Genomic DNA, 16,334 nt, shown 5'->3' on the forward strand with positions numbered 1-16,334 from the left:
AACCAGCTTGAGTACATTTGCAAACTTTTATAACTTATGTCAACAGAAAATTTCTCTAGAGCCAACACCATATTTCTGCTAGACAGTACTGCTGAAATAGCTGTGCCTACATAACTCTAGTGGCAGTCACTTTTCCTAGGACTGTTGAAATTATGTGTGGTGTTAGCCTGGTGCAGCTATTCTAGAGGAATAACACTCAGGATAGGCAAATGCTCCTACATTTCTCTTCCCTTCCTTAGTTATACCTTCTTCCATCTATCTTTTTGTATGCTTTTCATATTTATTTATAGTTTTCTTGATTCTTAATCGTTATCTTGACATGTGTTACCAAGCTTTTCGTCGATCAGAAGTCACCATATACTACCACCTTTTCCATAGAATTGTATAGAAAGAAGTGCATACTTATTTCTTTTGAAAAATGTCAGTAAGTTCTTTGTAATTGAGCTGAGCATTCCATATTCATTAGTAATCATTTAAATTTTATTCTGAGAAAATGAAGTTTCAAATGCTCTTATTTTTACCTGGGATATTTCTGATGAGCTTGTCAGTGATTTTTTTTTTTTTAAAGTGTATTAACTCTTTTAAGGCTATAAATAATTCCTTCTGAATATTCTAGTGAAGACAAAACAGTGACCAAGTAAAAAGATAAAATAAAAATCTTTGAAAAATTCAAATAATTTAGCATAATTGGAGGAGTGAAGCACACATGAAGATCATCATAACAGATATTCACTTGGTAGAGCTATGTCTCGATTTCCTTCTAATTTTTTAAAGAATCTTGCTCACGTTTCATAAAATGCAGTTCAGAGCCACCAGGGCTACTTAAGTTGATGGTGTGATGAGTTTACACTAAGATGACAATCCATGACTTAGAGCAACGGAGACACAGGCACATGTTCCCTTCTGCCAGCTTTGTTACTTGGGGTAGTAACTTCTGGCATAGATGGAAGCTGTGACTTATTAAACTGTTCTTGTAATTTGCTTCGTTGAATGTGAGAGCTCTGACTGTCAGAGACCCTGAAACGTTATGTCACTTTCTGTTTGTTGCTCTGTCTTGCTGTCAAAAGTTACTACTTGACTGGGAGGCTTGGCTTAATTTTATCTTTTTACAATCCAATTTAGCAGGTACTACACATGACTAAGTATTTGAGGTAGCATGTTTGTTTTCATGCTATAGGACAATTTCATTTTTTTTAATTGACATATTTCAATAAGTTTATTTAAATATGAGAAATAAATGATGAGGACTGACTTTCCTCTTACCACGTTTTAACTTCTGTTGTTTATGTTCCTAAATTACATGAATGAAGCTGTCAGGAACTGTTAATGTTGTTTCTCTGATTTTAAAGTATAAGACATAAATTAGCATAGCACTCTGCTAAACTAGAGAATATAATTGTTGTTATACTTGAAAAGATACTAAAATTTGAGATGAGATGAATGGCCAAAATGCTGTGGGAGAAGAAAAAAATATTTAATGTTAATCTAAATTACTATATTGAGAATTCACTTAACGGTGGCATTGCTTAGCAAGTCTGTGCTTCCAGTTCTGTCAGTGACTGGGTGAGAGGCAACTGAGAATTTCTAATCTGTTCAGTGAAGGAGTGTGAATGACAGACCATAACCTTGTTTGAGTGTTTTTCATCGATATGCATTCTTCAACCATATTGTTTGTATCTGTAATAGATCCTGGCTCTACTGAACGCACAGCACAAAAAAGGAAGTTTCCCAGCCCTCCACATTCCTCTAATGGCCACTCACCACAAGATGCATCAACAAGTCCTATAAAAAAGAAAAAGAAACCTGGTCTATTGAACAGTAATAATAAAGAACAGGTAAGAGAAGTCATGATCTTGTTATGTTAGACTATGAAACAATGAAGGATGTAGAGACAGCTGATCAGGAGCTCTCTCGTCTTTAAGAAGCTCTGTTTTTGTACTCTAAGAAACTCAATGTTAATTTTTGAATGCAGTGGATGTAGGAGTTGGCATTGTAAGTTGGATTTGGGTGTTCTTTTATTTTTGTTCTACATCTGTATGAGGAAGACGACCCGTGTCCTGGTTTTTGATTTCATAAAGCTAATAAGATGTATAACTAATAAATGCAACTTTGAACAAAAGGATTATGAAGGAATATGATAACAATAACAACAATAATAGCTGTTATTAATTAAAACCATTAAAAGGAAATATTTAGGGGCAAATGCTGTAAAGCACATGCATCATCTTGGTGGAAATTACATGAAAGTAGTCCTTTAGCCTTACTGAAATTATTTCTCATCTAATTTAATAATGACATGTCTGTGTATTTTTCAAAGTGCTTTTGTGTGTCAATGTATTTTGCAAGGATCATGTAAACACAGGATTAAGTTCTGAATGTTTAAAGCACTTTTTCCTTGAGTAACAGCATCCACATTAAATATTATCCTGGTACAATTTCACTGGTTAAGAAAGAAAATGAAATTCCTAATCACTGCAGTTGTCCTGGAACAAAGACTGTGAATAAATCAGGCCTTGCTAGAGAACAGTCTTACAGTGTCAAGTGCATTTTATTTAAGGATAATTGGGAGGTCTAGTAATAGCATGTGTAGGCATGCTTGCAATAGTTTCATGTGGCCAGTTTGACTTTTACTGAGCTTCACTGCAGGTATAAATTCCTCTACATCCTGGATGTTTACTGGGGAGATATTGCCCCACTGAAGTCTGAGCTTCTAACTGTGCAGTGTAGAGATAATTTTACAAACAGTGGAATTGAATCTTAGGGCATTAATTTCCACTTTTTATTTATGCATTTAAAAATATATGTGAAAACACAGTTGCAGTTGTTGAACTTGATACATTCCCCTCGGTAAATAATTTTCTGTTTTCCAGGTATCTCAGACCTGAAATATTACAGGATAGAATAAAGTTGCATATCTAATGAAGAAAAGCAATCAGACTTGTTTTTTTTCTGTGTTTGTTACAAATTAGCAAGAAAATATTGTCTGTTTAGTTTTGTTTAGCTTTTAGAAGTTGGTTTTAATTTAATATTGTTTTGCATGTCAAATTTGAAATGGGCATGCCTGAAGATGATTGTTTCTAAAGTAGGTGCAGAACTCTGCTCTATATGGCAGCAGGAGTTGTTAAAGATTCTTTTACTGCTGAACAGATGTGAGCTAAGCATACAGTTACTTGTTTTGCTCTCAGGTTAAGTTTCAAGTGTAATGTAACTGATAGCTGTGGTTCCGATTGGCTGATAAATCCATTTTGAGGTATGACAACATCACGGGAAACCTCTAACTTAATATTCTACATTATGAAGTGTTTTGTAATATTTGGGTATTTCAAAATACCATTACTAAAGTTATAGTTGCATGAAGCTTCGTATAACATGTTGTGGATGCAGTAACAGATCTTCAGAATGGTGCCAACAGGTATTTAAAGTGTTGAAATACAAGCAAAGAATTATGGAATTGTAGAAAGTAGTTAATACAGGTTAAAAATCAGGAACTTCTGACACTTAATTGCTCAGTTATAATGTAATTGCTAGCTTCAATGTTAATTTAAACTGAATATAAATAGTGATCTTTTTCTCCCCAGAACAGCACTACAATACTGTTGTTTTTTCTTCAGTTTTCTATGTCATTCTACAGGTCTTAATAACTTTAATGAAGACTTTAAAACAAGCTCCCACCTATCTGAGCTTGAATTGGCTAGTTGTGGAACAGTTGAGAAAACAAACTTTTCTTTCATAACTGTTAAAATTTAAACTCTTAAAACATTTTACTCTGATTAGAACAAGTGAAAAGGTCCTTTGATGAAGTTGAATCATTCATTTTCAGTCCTTTAGTTTTGTTGTTTGGGTCTTTTTTTGAGTCTCAGAAGCTCTTAAACTTTGGTTCTTAAACTTGGCTTAGACAAAATAAGGTGATAGATGTCTAAAAGATGCAAGTATGCTTGAACAGAAAATTAATTCCTCTCATGCTCTAGCAAAAAATGGACTTCTGTTCAGTTTGGATGTTATGAGCTGATTTCTGTGGAATAGTTTCACAGCTTTGGTATTTGTCTTAAAGCAGTATCTTTGATTCTTAGAAAGTTACTGTGGGTATACTGCTTTATACCCACTTCAAAGTTCTGGTAATTTCTTCTATCTGCAGTTGAGGAAATGCCCCATAGCTGCATCTCCGCCTGTACGCTATTGAGATTTTGGTCTCACAGCTGTGGTGCATATAGCTAGAAACAAACTCATGTTTCTGCACTGTGAGTTGCAACTTTCCCTTCTTCACTGTGGGTTTCTATATGCCTTTATATCTGTTTGAATGATTGTAGTAGTAATACATTTGAAATGTAGTTAAAGCTCTGTGCTATCCCTCTTATTCCATAGGATCTCATAGCACCTTCCTTCTGAAAGTCTTGTCATGTTATATGATTAAATATATATACAGAGAAAGTACAGAAAATAACGCTTTGCCCATTTCTGTGGTGGGAACAAAGTATCTTTTTAGAAGCTCTATCATCTGTAGAATAGAAAATGAAAACCACCAAAACTGATAGAAATTTGAGTGAAATTTTAAGTAGCAGAATGCTTTGGGAATGTTTGTGGGTAACATCCTTTCTTTGCCTAAAATATTACACAGTGTTAGATAATTGCCGATGATATGTCTTCCGGTGTATCTTGTGAGATATAACATCTTCACCTGGGTTGTCACTTCTGCATCATCTAATTTAACCTTGAAGGTCCTCTGTTCGTGCAAATAATTAGACCTTGTCTTTTGTAACTTTAGAAATCTAGAAATATCATGGTCCAAGCTGGCATGCTGGTGGTTTCTGGTGACATTAATTTATGCCCTGTGTGACTAATTTTGTACAGGATGCTGCGAAGGTATGGAACATGCATATGTTTGCACTGTTCTGTGAGTCACATGGGCATGTGACAGCTCAAGGGTCTAAGAACATGCAGATGTGTAAATGATGTAGGACGCATGCAGAATTACCCCAGAACCCAGCAAAATGGTTCTGCAAGCTACAAACATTTGGATAGTTACAAGTAATGTCATGAGCAAATGGTTTTACACCAAACAAAAAAATCACAGTAAATAAACTGCCTAAAACACAAGATTGTTTCCCTCTGTGCCCTCTTCAGCAAACCATCCCTATAATTAATACCAAACAGAAAAACTTAAGTTCCCTTGTCATTAATAAATAGAATGTAGTTTTCCAATAAATGTTATCAGCTCTTCAAAGCTGAGCTAACAAACTTTAGGTATCTGGGAACCCATTTTAGCTATCCCAGGCTCTTCACTTCTTATGTTTTGGTATCAGCTGTGTCATTTTTGAGCTGTCTGGGGCTCAAGTGGAAGACTAGTTCATGCAGTTTGCGAAGTTAAACCGTTTTCTAGTGCAGGCAAACCAGTGGAGATTGTGAGCCTTAAATTCTGGTATGCATTTAAAAGGTGGATTAAATCTCTCCCAGTGGTCCTGCTCCTGTAGCAGAGGTGGTTGTTCAGGATGTGAATTTGCTCCTTTGTCATCCTGCTCTAGACTTTGCCTTATTAATCAAAATCAGCCCTGGTTTTCTTCATTGTACAAAGTTGTGAACTGCTGCAATTTGGGACAGGTTTGCATGGTGTTCAACTTCTTGTTTCAGGACTAACTTCTTCAGTTGTCCTAGGTTTAGCCACCATTAAATATCTCAGTATTTAGTTTGCAAATGGAATTCTGAGTTTAGAGGATCTAATAGTTTCTATAGCAACACTTCTTTCTTGGAGATAAAAGTGTTTACTGACTTCTGTTGGATTGCATGTCTCGCACTTGATGCCCTCACTTGCCACAAAAATATATTTTCAGTCTTGAGTATAAGCTGGTATTTGTCAGCTGAATAAGAAGTAAACTTCTTTGTGAATGATTTTGTGCAATGAATAAGATTTTGTGCTTGCATAAATGTTAATCAAACTGTATACTGCTGTTTGCTTATATAATAAGAATATTAATATTTGAAGAAATGCAAATTTGTTTTGAAACCAAACCTGTTTTTCTTGCCTACATTTCAGTCAGAACTAAGACATGGTCCGTTTTACTATATGAAGCAGCCACTCACCACAGACCCTGTTGATGTTGTACCACAGGATGGACGGAATGATTTCTATTGCTGGGTTTGTCATCGGGAAGGCCAAGTCCTCTGCTGTGAACTCTGTCCTCGGGTTTATCATGCTAAGTGTCTGAAACTGACAGCGGAACCAGAGGGGGATTGGTTTTGCCCAGAATGTGAGGTTAGTTTGATATACAGAGTGGATTTCTTTCTTGTTGGTGAGGTACAAGCAGCTTTTTGCGTTCTGAAATGTTTGTGGTTTATTCCTGTATTGCCTCTTGGTAAAGGTACCAGAAAAATTTGTACAGAAGAGGAGGCATCCATTGCTGATTCACCACTTTTTCTGTGTGTATACCTGGATTGTGTTTGCCTTCTTACCACGAGTCTTCATCTTCCTTTGCGTTTTTATCTCCAGAGAGGGCACCGTTTCAAAGAGTGATCTCTTCATCAGGCACCTCTAGTTCTGAAAACATTCTGCAGTTCTGACTAGTTTAACTTGTGCTTCTTCTAGTGGGCTGATCAGCTCTGCAGCAGTGCAGCAAAAAGTTGCACTGTAGGGTCTACATAAACAAGTGGGCATTTTATTACTATTTTTTTCTGCAGGGCTGAGGAAGAATTCAATCATTCCTCTCCAGTGATTCCTAAGGAGAGAATAGTTAGCATCAAAGTCTCTTTCATGAAAGTAAATTGGTTTATTGCATGTTTTTCTTTGATCACTTATTGTATTAGAGCCCAAGTGACCTTCTCACTCGCTCACATTGCTGTGAACCCACATTGTATTTTGGAATTTTATGTATTCACACATTTACTTTGCGTGATGTTGAAGATGGTGATGGATAATTTTTTTGTCTTTTCCTTTTTTTTTTTTTTTTCGCTTAACATAGAACAAAAACCAAGTAAAACAAGCATCTGAAGTACTTATACTATGATATCAGAAATGTTTTGTTTCATATGAGATAGTTATTATCTTCTATTTGAATGCTGGAATGTTTCAGTGGAGAAGAATTTACCTAGAAATGTTTGCTGACAAAATATTCTTTAATCTTAACTTTTAGAAAATCACAGTCGCAGAATGCATAGAGACACAGAGTAAAGCTATGACAATGCTCACCATTGAACAGCTATCGTATTTACTGAAGTTTGCACTACAGAAAATGAAACAGCCAGGGGTAAGGACTTTTTTTTTTTTTTAATGCTTGGATCATATGTTTGTCATAATCCTGGGGTTTGCTTCCTTCTGTACATTATGAACCTAGCTTATTTTATCAGATTGTATGTCACAACTTCTGTGCTACTACAGACAGATTAATTTAGGCTGTATGTACTGTTTTGTAGTGCATTTAAAATGCAGTTTCTTGATGCAACCTCTGGATGTAGTTTCAGTAGGTGTAGTGAAAATATAATGTGGCATTCCAGTGGGACATGGTGGTTTCTCACTCACCAAAAGTGGGCAGTGCTGTCTCTGAGATACAAGGGGAATAAGGAGGCATGATCTCTTACCAATACAGTTATATGGGCAGGAACTTTAAGCACGGACACTGTTATATTATTTATTATACCTGTTAAAAACTTAGCTTCTGTTAGTAGAAATTGTTCTTACCACAAAAGTTACCTGTATCATATCTTCTAAAACACTGAAGAAATTTTCCTCAGTGTGGTGAAAACCTGTACCATTAACTTTCATGCAATATGAGGCTGCTTTTCTGTAAATTTTTATCACAGAGGTAAAATTGGTTTTCCTCCAACTTGTACCTACCTATCTCCATGTGTCTGACTTAGACTAACTTCTCAAAAGCACCATGCTCAAAGTTTCAGCTATTCCAGTCACTCATTCTTGCTTCTCAGTTTCAACAGTTCTGGTCAGTTGTTCTTTACCATGCAAGGGTTGCCTAGTTTTCAAATGTGTGAAGAAAACATTAGATAAAAATACGATGTACCTAATAAGCAGTGTGATTTTTTTTTTTTTTTTTTTTTTTTTTTGTCCTAACAGACAGAGCCATTTCAAAAGCCAGTTTCACTGGATCAACACCCAGATTATGCAGAATATATCTTTCATCCAATGGACCTTTGTACATTAGAGAAGGTTTGTATGAAGCTAAGGGAGGAAGGTTCCTTGAGTTTGATTGCTATCATTAGGATTTATACCAGTTCAGTTATGGCATAAAAACCATCATATGCCAACTGAACAAGTCCACTGTTTTGTCTGAACCAGTAAGAAATGCTCAGGAAAAACAGTATGAAAAAGACAAGGTTACACTGATGACTTCCTCCCGTATAAATTCATCTAATTCCAGAAATGATCCTGTGGGGAGACTTCATTAACCAGAGTTTGCATTTGATCATCGTGTTTGTAAGCTATTAATGGATCACTGGTCCATTAATTTGGGACCATTTGAGTGTATATCCAGGGGTCATTCCAGACTCATTTCACTGATCATTCAATAAATACTGTAATCTCCACTGCACCTGAGGTGTGGAAGAAAAAAGAAACAGTCAAGACATGGATAATGGGACTTTAATTCTCAGTTCGATAATAACTTAAAAGTTTCAAATAACGAAGAAGTTCTCCATTCTCCACTGCTTAATGAAGAGTGAAGCATTGCAGAGTTTTGCTCTTCTAGGACCTGGTGAAGAGACAGCAAGTTTTCATTCTCCATGTCCTTACAGAGGAGGTTGATGTCTTTATGGTATAAAGGTGTAACAAATCCATGTGACTCATTTTTATCTAATCGAATTACTTTACCCAGTGGGTAGACTAGAACATCAAACATACTGTCTTATGTACTATGAGCAATAATTTTTTCTTGGTCTTGTAAAAATTAAAAAATAAAAATGCTGTGGAGTGATAATGTGTCAGTAGAAGAAATCAATGACTCAGTTTTCTGAAGAGACATTGAATGGAACAGTGTTTCAGGAAATGAAGACTTTTTTTTGGAAATGTTGAAGATGCTGATATGAATAATTTAGAGTTAATTTAGAGAGTTCACACATTTTCAGGGTGGTCAAAAGACACCCTGAATTTGACAGATTCTTAAGTATTTAAAATCATATGTCTTACAGTAAATAAGTAGTTTTATTAATTGTATGACTGATAGGAAGCAATGTTCAGGGAGAAGCTGTCACGTTTTACTAATTTCTGTTTCCTGATACATTCTTAATTTTTTCGTTACAGAATGTTAAAAAGAAAATGTACGGTTGCACTGAAGCATTTTTGGCTGATGCCAAATGGATTTTGCACAACTGCATTATTTACAATGGGGGTAAGCATTAATATGTACTTATGTCCTTTGAAATAGTTAAAGTCATAGAGCAATTTGTGGACTTTTAGTTCGCAAAACCTGAAAGTATCTTCCCGTTAACAACCATAGTGCCTAAACACGACAGATTAATGACTGGCATACATTGTAGGACCAAATACAGCCCGTGCTGTCACTTGCTCATTCCACCTTAAAAAAGTTTCAAATAGGTTAGAATCATCGAATAGTTTGGGTTGGAAGGGACCTTAAAGATCATCTAATTCCAACCCCCAGGTTGCTTTACCATTTTGCTTGGTGCAGCATTTTGTAGGAGAACTAATTGAGGAGAGGATACAGCACGTCCTTCACTGAAGGAATGTATCAGTAGTGGGTAGGCTGCAAAAGCGTTCAAAAAGGAACATTTAAAGATTGTTACTATGTTATGTTGAGAGGAAAAGTGCCTACCTTGTGCATTTGCAAGCATGTCACTTATACCTATGTGTTTTAGGCGAGAACGTTTCAGGAGAACGTCTCTTTAGGCGTTCTCTTTTGTCTTTAATGTTAACTTTTAAATGTAAAAACTGTTGATTTTATCATAATTTTAGCATAACAATTTTCTTCGTTAATGGATTTTATTGTTTCCTCAGGAAATCACAAATTGACACAAACAGCAAAAGTCATCATCAAAATCTGTGAGCATGAGGTATGTGTGCACCAATTAACTTAATTGTTCTCTATTTTTGAAGTGTTCCATTTCATGTATTTGTGAATGAAATAATATGTGTTTTCTAATATTTATATTGCATAACCATAATTTTTGTAGGCTTTCTTATGTTTAGATATGCATATCCATGGCCTACAGAATGATTTTTGGCAAGGGCATTGGTAATGTGCCTTCCGTTAGGATATTCACTGTCTATAATTAAGACTTGCGGGGAGGAGGTGGGGGCAGGAGGAGAAGAAAGTGGACATAGCGATTCTGCCCAAAGACACCTATCTTCTAAGTGAATGTTTGGAGTAGAAAGAGAGACCCATGTCTTCTGATTCATAGATGTGGTTTTGGTGGGTCTTTTGCTGAAACAGTATGAAATTCCTCTGAATAAATGCAAAAATGACTGCATGTATTCTTAACTGATCATTTACACTGATTTTATTTCAGTGGCAATCCATAATGTTTAGTATTACAAAAACTTGCTATTCTAAATGTAATGTATTTGAACAGTATTTGATTGATATAATTTATCTGGTGATCTGACCCTTTATATTTGCGGAAGTGCTTTTACCATCCCCGGGTTGATGCAGCCATATCCATAATTCATATAAATTCTGAGAATTTATCAGTTCTTAATAGAACAAAATAAATGTATAACCTGAGCCTGATATAAACAAGTTAAAATAATATGAGCATAAAGAGTAAAATACTGCGTTTTTGGTCTGCATAAATTATGAAATTAAATGCCCAGTTGAGGTTATGTATTTGCCACTGGAAGAAATTACAATAAGTAATTCTTTATCACTGGAATCAATACAACATCAAACAAAGGATGTATTTTTTTTGACCTGAGTGAATCAGTAGCATACAATCTGAAGACAGATGTAAAAGTGTGACTGATGTATTAACTGGAATGCATACGTTACAGAGGTAGAAAAAGATGGACATTTGTCAAAACACTGTGGATTGCACAGCAAGCAAATGTTGATTTATGTCCACAAATTTGTGGAAAAATGATACTAGCAAACTAGACAGGATAACATAATAATACTGATCACACTTTGGACTCTGTTTAAGCTCACCAGTAACTGTTCGCTTTTTCTTTTCAGATGAATGAAATTGAAGTATGTCCGGAATGTTATTTAGCTGCTTGCCAAAAACGAGAAAATTGGTTTTGTGAGCCTTGTGTAAGTTAAGGATTATGGTAGTCTAGCTAATATTGAACTAGCAGCTCTCATTTGACTGTTGCTTGTTATCCTCCTGTTTTAAACATGTGGTGGTTACTGAGTCAAGGAAAGCTGCTGTAGTTTACCAAGTAGCTTGTGCATCATGCTCTTTGTGGAGTCAGACTATCTCAAGAGAATATGAAAAATTTGCCACAGCCTAACTTATGTTGCGCTACATATTTGGAGGGGACTAATAAAAAATAAATGAATAAAAAAAGTGCAATTACAATGTGTTTAGCTGAGATACTTAAGGTTTTATGTATTTTTTAAAATTTTATTATTTTGTCCTCTCACGATTTATTATTTATATATCAAGTATATAGTAAAATGGAATCTTGTATTTGGCAAGTGCCTTGTGCTTGTTGGATCTTTATTGAATCTAAGTAATACATACAATTAAAAAAACCCCATACTGTGTATCAGATTTGAAGGTAATACTGCTTGTATTTTCTTACTGTGTATTTTGCCTCTTCCTCTAGAGCAATCCCCACCCTTTGGTCTGGGCTAAACTCAAAGGCTTTCCATTCTGGCCTGCTAAAGCACTGAGGGATAAAGATGGGCAAGTTGATGCCCGTTTTTTTGGCCAACATGACAGGTGGGAATTTAACCAAAGGATGTCTTTGGCTGTACTTATAAAATTCTTGTTGTAATTTTGCGCTCTTAGAGTTTTTTGGATCCTGTCTTTTGAACCTTGACCTTAATAAACTATATAACACTGTAGCATATACAGTTTTAGTTTCTTACATGATGTCTGTAGAATGTAAGTTATGTGTTTGTAAGATTAATACATTTATAATCTCAGTGAGTATGCAAGTTAATTCCTGTGTCTAGTTTAATGCTGCAGAGAACTGTAGCAGATGGAAGAGGCCAATAAAGTTGTTTATGTTGTCTAAACACTATGGGAATAAACACACAATTGTAGCTTCTAAAAATGTAGAAAATACAATATGTATTGAAAATGCCAGTTTTGCTTTGAAAGGAGTTTTCTGTACTTGTGAACCCTCTGCTTAGATGGAGAAAGCCATGATGAATACAAATTGATTTGTCATGAATTGAAAATATGAATCTATACAGTTACAAAAACATGTACTGTAAAAAAAGCTGTATAGGGCAATGAAATAATTAAGTCAAAGTTCCTGGTATTTTAGTATCTTGGAAGGCACAGTTTTAGAGTCTACCTCATTTAATGATAAATAAAATCTGTCCAATACTTGTTGATAGAACTCTTCCTGGCATTGAGGAGTTTGATCACCCTGACACAGGGTGTAAAATAGAATATTACATTTTTAAGAATGTGCTTGTGAAGTGTTTTTTTTTTTCCTGACCTGCCTTTTATGTTTTTCTGCTAACTATGGCAGATAGAAAGACTGTTTAGTAATGGTTGTCTTACTATTCTAATCAGGAATATTTTGTCATGTTTGACCAGTGTTTATTCATGTTTTCTGTGTTACTGGGTAGAGTAAAATAAGCTAGTGATAATCTAAGACATGCAATTTACTTACTTATCAAAACTAAGCACTGAACTGTTAAAAGAAGAAGGTAGAGATGGTCTTTTGAAATGGTCTGAGGTGTGCATATCTTTATGATAAGGCTACTTAAATTAGTATGCACACAAAATTCGCCAATGTCAATCCACAGTGTGAAATGTAGTTATCTTCTATTTTTCTGTTTTATATACAGGGCCTGGGTTCCAATAAATAATTGCTACCTCATGTCTAAAGAAATTCCTTTTTCTGTGAAAAAGACTAAAAGCATCTTCAATAGTGCAATGCAAGAAATGGAGGTTTATGTTGATAACATTCGTAGAAAATTTGGAGTATTTAATTACGCACCTTTCCGGACACCATATACTCCCAACAATCAATACCAAATGTTATTAGACCCTGCAAACCCAACTGCTGGAACTGCAAAGACAGACAAACAAGAGAAAATCAAACTGAACTTTGATATGACAGCATCGCCTAAGATTCTAATGAGCAAGTCTATGCTGAGCAGTAGTACTGGTCGTAGGATTTCATTGACAGATATGCCACGGTCACCAATGAGTACGAACTCATCAGTTCACACTGGATCTGATGTTGAACAGGATGCGGAGAAAAAAGCAACTTCCAGTCATTTTAGTGCCAGTGAAGAATCCATGGACTTTATTGAGAAAAATACAGGTAAAAAAAAAAAGAAAGCGGGGTACAGGACTTTGCAAGTGGTTAATGCACTAGTTTTATTCTCTGTACTTTTAAAAGACAGACTGTATTATGACTCATTTATGAAGAAATTTTAGAAGAAAAGATGGGTTTAACTTTCAGTATCACAGATGAGAAATAACAGTCCTTTCTGTCACATTGAGAAGGAATAAATAATCTTGAAAAGCGACCAAAACCCTTCAGTTTAAATAGCAGGAAATAGTTGTAACTATCAAAATGAATGGAGAGTGGAAGTAAATACAAACAGAGTTAGAATTGTCATGATTAGGAGGTATTCTATTTAAAATTTGATAGCCTTTTTCAAGGCAACGAGCTTAATTTATAGCATTCCCAACTGAGTAGCTAAAATATAATAAAACTGTAGTTCCATAGGCAGAGTGGATAAAGAGAAAAGGAGTGTAAAACCAGAATTTGGACTTCTCAGACTTATAATGTAGTCAAAGACCAAATGCTAGCTAATTTTGTGGCACTTGGGCAAACTACTTTATTTTAGTTTTTTTTAATCCATAAAAGAAAATTCATAACTATCTGAAAGAAATGATGCAGTATATTAATTAATGTGAGTGTTTTAAAACTTTGCTTTTGGTGAAAGGATATCTTTGTGTAGAAAACTAAATCAATATGTTCCATTCCAGGTTTTAGATGAAATGCTGTTATTTATTTATTATACTCTTATACTTTCTAGCCAATAAAGGCTAGGCTGTGAAACTGCCCTTGGGTACAAGTGTCTTGTGATATGATCCTGTCCATCTTAAGAAAGTGATGACAAAGGAACTGTATGAATTTAAATATCCAAAAATGCTTGGATTTTTTCAGTAGAGTAACATATCAAAAGGAATAGTTCATTTTATACATAAATTATCATGTATATATGTGTGTACAGCTCTTATAGATAAGGTGTAGCTAACAGGTACTGTTTTGTGTCTTAAAATATAGAGCTTTTGTTATACAACATTATTATTTCTTATAATAGTGGAGATATTCAAGGAAAGTCACATTAAAGCTATTTCATCAGATAAAAGAAGATGACAGATGTTATCCTGTTACTCTGTTTCTTGGTTATCGTAGCAATTCTGGGGAATTTTTCTAACTTTTCCTCAGGCCTTACTATCCTCTATCCTAGGGCATAGAAATGCTGGATTGGACTTAACAGCAGTTAAACTAGAACATTCAGTTTCCCACCTGGCATTTCTACCTGTATTTTGTTACAAATGCTAACTTTTGTAATCTTTACTTTATGTATAAACTTAGCTGTCCTATTACTGGAATCTGTGTGTGTTTATTGTGATTATTTTTAAATCTGTCTTTATTAATTTTGTACTTTTTCAGCTTCTCCAGCACCAACAAGAACGGGTCAAGCAGGGAGCTTGTCAGGCAGCCCCAAACCTTTCTCTCCTCAAGCATCGACGCCAATTTCTGCTAAGCAAGAAAGAACTTCCACTCCAGGAAGCATTCTGAATCTTAATCTTGGTTAGTCTTGACCTTTGAAAATCTAATAATGTTATAGCTGAATAAAGTACAGTCGTGTCAATGCAACATAATATGAACAAACTTGCTTGTATGTGGCTTTAAATGAACAAAGGCTTTAAATGAGTCACGTGTGTAATTATAGTTTCATCAAATACACTGTTCTTTTTTTGTTTTATAAATGAAAGTTCCTGTTATTGGTCTTCTCACTAATGAAAGGAAGTAGTTAAAGGATGATTTTTTTTTTTTTAGCTGAACTGTACAAACGAATGTTTTTAAACAGTAGATCAGTTTCTAAAGGCTGTAATTACATGAACATGGCTGCTCTTCACCCCTCAGTCTCTCAAGTGAATTGCTGGCAAGGTTTTCTTGTGGTCTTTAGGATTTAGGATTTACTAGGGCTTCTTCTCTCTTGCTGCCTTCACATCACCTCCTCACTGACCATCCCTCTTTAGGGAGATAGATGGATGAAACGAATTAGCAGATGTCTTGAAACTCCCTAGAAGTAAATTTTGGGATTCTGGAATTTTGAAAGATGGAGTAGGTAAGTACTAAGTTGGTAAAATAGTTCTGAAAGCCAAACGGATGTAAATCAGTTTTGTCAGTCATGCTTTGTTCCTGTGAGTATTCTGATTCAGTTCTGGCTACTTCTTACCTCCACATGATATTACGTGGAGAAACAGGATTCTGCCCTTTGGTGTTGGACAAATATATCAGTAAGGCTTGAGCTTAAATGCTGGATTCATGTTTTCAGTGAGTTACAGATATTCTGAGTCTGCATACAAGCTCACAAGTGTATTTTTCAGTGTGTTAATCTAGCTGTGTGGACATAACCATAGAATTAATTTCTTCTGCTGCACTGCAGCTGTTTGTTGTCTTGTCTGAGGTGACAATGCTTTTGGAAAAACGTTAAGAAATATGTAGTGCTGCAGTAGTTTGAGCCACAGGTGGGAGACATCAGCTGGAGTATAGAATATTTTGAATAAATAGCGTGGATCGGAAAATCTGATATTATGGTCCATGAGCAATACCATAAAGGAACAGCTACTATGCTTTCAAGCAGAATATCAGTTATTTTTTCAGCTTTAGGGGAGTTTCCTTTGCTAAATATACTCTTTGGTGCTAGGAATGAAAATGGCAACCCTTCTTCATTTAGTAGTGTCAGCTGTGCCAGACATCGATTCATCTGTGAATCCTGTGGTTTTCAGATATGACTTATTGTGTCTCATTGTCATAGATAATGTGAGCAGGGTTTCTCCCTGAAAAAAACAAAAGTGAAAGTCCAGTAAACAAAGACACTTACGTACCTTGAGCAGACTACTGGGAGGACTCTGTGGTCATCCTCCAATTCAGCAATAAGGAAGGAAGAATAATGGAAATGAGCCATCTGTTGTTACTGGCAGACTGGCTACATTGAAGAATGGAG

The 16,334-nt window shown here is 35.3% G+C and overlaps 1 protein-coding gene across 6 annotated transcripts in view; it reads left to right on the forward strand.

Moving 5' to 3' along the window:
• Positions 1–16,334, forward strand: part of ZMYND8 (zinc finger MYND-type containing 8) — a 56,048-nt gene that overhangs the window by 21,093 nt on the left and 18,621 nt on the right. For 5 of the 6 annotated variants that reach the window (XR_011049489.1, XM_068416038.1, XM_068416041.1 and 2 more), the window contains exons 3-12: positions 1,687–1,835; positions 6,029–6,247; positions 7,122–7,235; positions 8,057–8,149; positions 9,239–9,326; positions 9,950–10,005; positions 11,124–11,201; positions 11,720–11,835; positions 12,921–13,402; positions 14,771–14,911. Coding sequence is in view for 5 of the 6 variants with exons in the window: in XM_068416038.1 (XP_068272139.1) it covers positions 1,687–1,835; positions 6,029–6,247; positions 7,122–7,235; positions 8,057–8,149; positions 9,239–9,326; positions 9,950–10,005; positions 11,124–11,201; positions 11,720–11,835; positions 12,921–13,402; positions 14,771–14,911 (1,536 nt within the window). In the remaining variant the exon portion in view is untranslated. The remainder of the gene's footprint in view (positions 1–1,686; positions 1,836–6,028; positions 6,248–7,121; positions 7,236–8,056; positions 8,150–9,238; positions 9,327–9,949; positions 10,006–11,123; positions 11,202–11,719; positions 11,836–12,920; positions 13,403–14,770; positions 14,912–16,334) is intronic. The other variant, XM_068416040.1, reaches the window with a different exon arrangement.

This window comes from Nyctibius grandis, chromosome 19, assembly GCF_013368605.1.
Source record: "Nyctibius grandis isolate bNycGra1 chromosome 19, bNycGra1.pri, whole genome shotgun sequence".
Taxonomy (NCBI): domain Eukaryota; kingdom Metazoa; phylum Chordata; class Aves; order Nyctibiiformes; family Nyctibiidae; genus Nyctibius; species Nyctibius grandis.